The sequence below is a fragment of the Hoplias malabaricus genome, chromosome 6 (genome assembly GCF_029633855.1).
Source record: "Hoplias malabaricus isolate fHopMal1 chromosome 6, fHopMal1.hap1, whole genome shotgun sequence".
Lineage (NCBI taxonomy): Eukaryota > Metazoa > Chordata > Actinopteri > Characiformes > Erythrinidae > Hoplias > Hoplias malabaricus.
This window is the reverse complement of record NC_089805.1, coordinates 29,273,750-29,279,749: the sequence shown is the minus strand read 5'-3', so window position 1 is coordinate 29,279,749 and position 6,000 is coordinate 29,273,750. Positions and strand designations below refer to the sequence as shown.

At 38.4% G+C, this 6,000-nt stretch overlaps 1 protein-coding gene across 1 annotated transcript in view; it reads right to left on the bottom strand.

The window, feature by feature from the left end:
• Positions 1 to 478: 478 nt before the first annotated feature.
• The window catches only part of sdc2 (syndecan 2), a 34,590-nt gene continuing 29,068 nt past the window's right edge, over positions 479 to 6,000 (bottom strand). Inside the window, exons 2-5 of the mRNA XM_066674537.1 lie at positions 5,403 to 5,514; positions 5,086 to 5,249; positions 3,761 to 3,890; positions 479 to 2,861 (exon numbers count right to left, since the gene is read on the bottom strand). Of these exons, the coding sequence (XP_066530634.1) occupies positions 2,698 to 2,861; positions 3,761 to 3,890; positions 5,086 to 5,249; positions 5,403 to 5,514 (570 nt within the window). The 3' untranslated portion in view covers positions 479 to 2,697. The remainder of the gene's footprint in view (positions 2,862 to 3,760; positions 3,891 to 5,085; positions 5,250 to 5,402; positions 5,515 to 6,000) is intronic.

Below are 6,000 nucleotides of genomic sequence, written 5' to 3'. Positions count from 1 at the left end.
ATCCTAATCCCAGAAGTGAACCCTTAAAGATTAGTCACACAGAGGATCTGCACACAATGAGTAAATAACCAGAAAGAGAATCTGTTTAGCATTATTCCCCATGACGTTTACTTATGTAACCTATTGCTTAGAGCTATGTTCAAAACATAAATACAGAAATATACTGTGGATAAAACTGTGCGGTCGTAGACACAACATTGCCTTTATGGATTTTTGTAAATAACATGGCCAGTGTATTTTAAATGAATCTGATATGACATTAAAGCCTAAGGGTAAAGTAATTCCAATATCCAACACATTGCAAACATGCTCTAATAATTAAAATGAACCAAGCTTAGGAATAGAAAAACATTAGGAAACCTCTACATAATTTAAATCTTGTTTAACAACCAAACAACGACCCAAGTAGGAATCTGTATTCTCAAAAATGTACGCTGCATAAGCAGGAAACAGACAAAGAATGGTCAAAATTAGGCCACAATGTTTATTCAGTAGTGTTGTTTCAACTTATAGATACAATACTGTCTGCATTTTGTAAGACTAAAAAAAAGTTACCATTACAGTCAGCTGTGCTTACACAACATCGCTCTGGCCGTCCTGATGTACACACACCGCCTTCAACCTAGACATACACAAGCACATTTCCAAATGGTAGGCACTTTGAAGGTTTAAAACATTTTGTGAATATACATTTATATATAGTTCTATATAGCTTTTTTATATATGAATACGCAATTGGACTCAATGGTCAGGTCTTCACTTAAAAAAAATCTAAAGGTTAAAAAATGAAAATAAAATAACAAAACATGTGAAAACTCAAAAGTGGCTAAGGGAATTATGAATATGACACAGTGATGTGAGAATACTATCAGTCTTTGGGTTTGCTTGTGTGTTTAGATTCCAGTAGCTTCCTTTGTTCACCTCAAGCTGAGCTAGACAACAGTCAGGTATAAAAAAAAAACACAATGAAGGGAAGGAGGTTAGAAAAGCGCATGTGTGTGGAGTTCATTAGGGAGCATGCCATTATGAGCTATCCAGCTCATATAGTTCCACACAAAGTGGGAAAACAAGCAACAAACGCAAGCAGTTTCATACTGGGCCCCATTTAATCAGCACCAGAAGATTAACAAGAGCATTACTTCACACCCTACAACAGCCTAGAGTCCGAAGAGTTCAACAGGCTCAATCAAACACGTCCAGCTTAGGTTTGTCCTAGACCATCCACTGACAGATAGCGCATGCCTTGTCTCTGTAGAAGCATCATTCCATTTGTCCAAAGGGCACTTACATATCTGATCAAGCTGAGCCACAGCCATGGTACCGAAGAGAGAGGGGCACAAACGAACCAGGGTCGAATTCTGGAATGCTCAGCCTAAGTAAATGCCCAAAGAAGAATTCTGCAAATTGCTACAGCCTAAATTTCAGGCAATATTAGCTCTCAGACTAAATGCTCTGGCAAGCTGACATCAGTGGTCCCCTCTATGGAAGGAGATGGGCCTCTGAAATTCAAGAATGTTATTTTCCTCTAACTACAGATGGGACTTAAACACATTAGAACATAAATCAAGTATTTCCCATCTGCATGGAATCAATCCAATCCCTCTCCACTGGACCCCAAAAGGAAATCATAATGGACCCAGGCGGAAGTCATGACAACTGAAATTGAGACCAGGACCACTGAGACAGTAGGGATGTCGTGAGAAGGAAATATAAAAGTGGGGGAAAGGTTGGGCACCAAATTAAAATACACTTTGCACAATCTCCCTGCATGACTCCACACACTTTAAACTGATGAGCACCGACAAGTACCATATGAGATCATACTCAATTAAACAATAAAACCTCTCCAGTGATATATGGATATATGGATCTTGCTCTATTTAAGCCCCATCATTTCTCACCTGTAAGTCCAATTTTCAATGTAGCATAAAAAAGAAATTACATATGAAGCTAAGCTAGGCGAAGAAACATAAATTCCATTGTAAATTGTAAATTCAGAAGAGCAAGTCGATGTGAGAGATAATAATAATAATAATAATAATAATAATAATAATAATAATAAACATTGTAACCTTAAGGGAGAACATTTACACTGACGGTTAAATGTTAATCCAGAGACAAAAGAGCTCAATGAAACCTACAGAAAGGCATTTTTAAACACCAGAGAAAAGATAAATTAATGTAATACACCTTTAAGATCAACATCAGACATGCTAAGACAAAATAATGATGTAAATGAAAACAGGATTGATACAGAACAATTATATTCCATTATTTCCAGCTTAAATTGTTTTTTTAATTCTTTACAAATACATACTGCTACAGTTAAAAAGTAGTCAGCGAATAAAAACAGCTCCTTTGACAGAAGACAGATGTAGAACCTTTACAGATTGTGGTTTTTGTCTTTTCAGCCTTTTTCAAATAATACACGATAAAGGTTTAAATACATTGAGATTGACTGTAAAATGAGCACTGCTTGGCTTTTCATTAAAAAAAAGAAAGAAAGAAAAGGTCTTAATTACAATACTCTACGCAAGAAAAAAGCTTTCCTTTATGTTATGTTCATCAACTGTTGTTTTGCTTTCTTTTAATTTTTATGTGAAAGTGTTTGTCGCCATCATGGACATGAGACAGTCGTGGTAGGTGAAGCTGGGCTTACGAGACGAGGTGGGTGGGGTGGGGGGGGTTTGAGGGAGTCTATGCATAAAACTCCTTGGTGGGAGCCTTCTGATAGGCTGCTCCAGAGGGTTTCCTTTCTCCGAGATCATAGCTCCCTTCATCCTTCTTCCTCATGCGGTAGACCAAAAGGAGGATGAGGAAGATGGCAAAGAGGAAGCCAATAACTCCGCCTGCAATGACAGCTGTAAGACAGGAAATAAAGAGAGGTTAAAGGCAGCCCCACGGGTGTGCTCACAAACATTAAGTCAGCGATAATCATCTGCTGTTGGGTTATGTGACTGGGCCCTATTTTCCCCTGTAATTCCACAGTTCATAAAAAGCCGGCTGTTCTCTTCCTCAGTTAAGCCACACTTAATTGACTAATTAGATAAAAGACCTCCTCAACTGCGCTAGGGGGCCCTGGAGAAGAGCTGGGTGACAGGATGCAGGAAAAGGTCCCTTAGCCCACAGTTAAAGCTGCTTCTTTCAGGGCACAGTCTTCTCTGCGCAGGATATTACCCAGACAGAGCAGAGTTAAATCAGCTTTTATATTTTCCTTCAGAACGTAAACTTCAGGAAATTGATCAGTTATTTTAAGCTAGCGCCGTTTGTGTTTTTCATCACCTCTGAAGAGAGAAATAAACAGGCATCATAGAGAGGCCTTTTCTGTGAACTCCGACAACTCCCAGTGAGGGCTACATATGAAGTTAAAGGATGCGCTTGCTTCCATACTTAAATAAATAAATAAAAAAATAAATCGCCTTTGGGAAATGTTCAAATGCTGCAGTAATATTACCTTGAAAATCAATGGAGGATATTTGGCTTTCTCACTCAGGCTAAACAAATGCATTTCCGTGATAGACGTGACATGTTTTTTCTTTTTGAAAACCACAGTGTAACCTTCAAACACTCAGTGCAGCCTTTGTTTCAAGTATGATCTCTCATTACCGGAAAATGAAAGTGATGGAAACATTTGGACCGTGGCAGTTCAGGCACTATTATACAAATAATCTACTTATCCTTCAGCAATGTTAATGTACTATTAAGACAATGTGATTAGGAATCCAACTAAACAAAATGACTCTAATGCAGCCGTACGTACCTGCCAGAACCTCTGTCCTCTGGAAGAGATTTTCAGAGCGCACCTCAAAGGGCTCCACAGGGGAGCGAGGGGAGCTTGTGGTGCTGGTCAGAGGATTCCTGCGTAGGTCCTCTGTAACTGGAACTGGGGGCTGAGTGGACAGGGGAAATACCTGTATTAGACTCACGAGGATAACTCTAACCACACAATATGTTTTAGTGTCATAAATCCTGAAACCACACAGTTTCTAAATATGTGGTGTAACATGAATGGATTTAAATCTAATAGCACAATAACACTCCCTTGATGAGCAGTTCCTACATGTAAGTAAATGAGAAACAGCATATCTTGTGGTGCAATTCCTGACAGTAAGTGAGTGAGTATCATGCACAGATGGCCAATAAAGGGTGCTATGATGCTGCCGTCCCTGGTGGGAATATTTTATTTTTTTACTTTATAATATGGACTTTTTTATATAATCATTAACTACTCATTTAAGATTTGAGTATGTTGCAAATTTTTAAAAGTTTACTATATATATATTGAGAAAAGGGAGCTTCCTTTTTATTTATGTTGCAACTGGGCAATGTTTCCATTGGTTGTGCTGCTGCAATTTGCAACATTTATAGCAACCGATGATTGCAGAATCACAGCCAATCAAAAACATTTGCTAAGAGAAAATGCACACGTAGCAGCATAAATTTAGCCAGTAAGCTTCACTGAACCAGACGCCTCAAGAGCACTTAATCTCTTGCCCAAAGCAGGGTCTTAATCGTGGGTTAAGGACACCTGATGGTTTTTAAGTTGAGTAGCAAAGCATAGAGGGTAACTCTTACCCTGAAATAGGAGTTGCAGGACGTAGAATTTGACATACCAAACAATGTTGGGTACTGTATTTTGGTCCTGATATCACATATATGTATGTATGTATGTATGTATGTCATTGAGTCACATGTATTTAAGTCAGTTTCATAAGGCGTTTCACTTCAAAAATCCAAAAGGCTTTTTTTCCAATTGTTTTCCTTTTTGAAAAGAGCTGGGTATTATGCTAACAAAGGAGTGAAAAAGGCTTTGAGTTTAAGATATAGATATTGGTATGATTGTTGACTGTTTCTTTAACAATACCCATAAATAATAATAACATATTCAAACAGTGTCAGAAGCAGCTGCCTCTTATCCTTAAACAAAGGACAAGGCTTTAAAATAAATATGAATAATGATTTGCAGACCAATTCTAATAATTACAGTATGTTCCTTTTTGCCGGGATTACTAAAACATTTAATGTAATAAACATTTAAAAAACTTAAAAAAGCAAATAACTAAAGTTTCACTGATAGGAACTAACCTCTGTCCGGACAGGCTTCCTAGGCATTTCCCTTGGGATATCTCGTAATGTGGAGGTCTCTACTCTGGGTGTGAAGTCTTTGGTGGTGTCCTGTGTTGGCTCTGCTTTGGGGGCTATGAAGAGTGTGTTCTTTGTGACCACCTCTTCCACATCCTCTCCAGCACCTAAAAGAAGTACAAAATCTATCACAAAAAGCACAGCAGGCCTATGACTCTTAGGCCAAGTCTTGCTCTGTCTTCTAAGAAGAAACAGTCAATTTTTTGAACATCTGTTAGATGGTAGAAAGCAGAACTTTCGGCTGAATTCTGAAGATTCACCTGATCCAGATCCAGAGCTGAAGTCATCGTCATCTTCGGGATATCCAGCAGAACCCGTATCCTCCAGGTAAAGGTCATCAGAGGTCAGAGACTTTGCTGCTGAGACCACTATCTGTAGGGGAAAACATACCAAACATACCAGGGTTAATTGGCAAAAGCCTAGGTGTACAGCCTCTTCTGGGTGACATACGCAACACATGAGATATAAATGCATAATTACTTAGTGGGAGAAAGTTTGTGGGTGTACTACTGGGGTAATGTGAAGAATAGGAGACTAATATCTTTCAATTACTCTGTTTTCTGAATATTCTCGCTATCATCACCCAGAGCGGACAAGAACCCACAACCTCCAGGTCCCTGGAGCTGTGTGACTACAATATTACCTGCGGCGCCACTGTGCCACCCAGTTCTGTAATATCAAAATCCATAAAAATAACTTGAAATAAATAAATGCATAATTATTCATAATATTAATTATATTAATAATGATAAAATTTGTCACCGTGATCTAATTAATGCGCAGCCAAACCAAAATTTGTGTACCAATTCTTGGTCAATAATCTTGATTCAGATTCTGATGCATTATTATCCACATGAA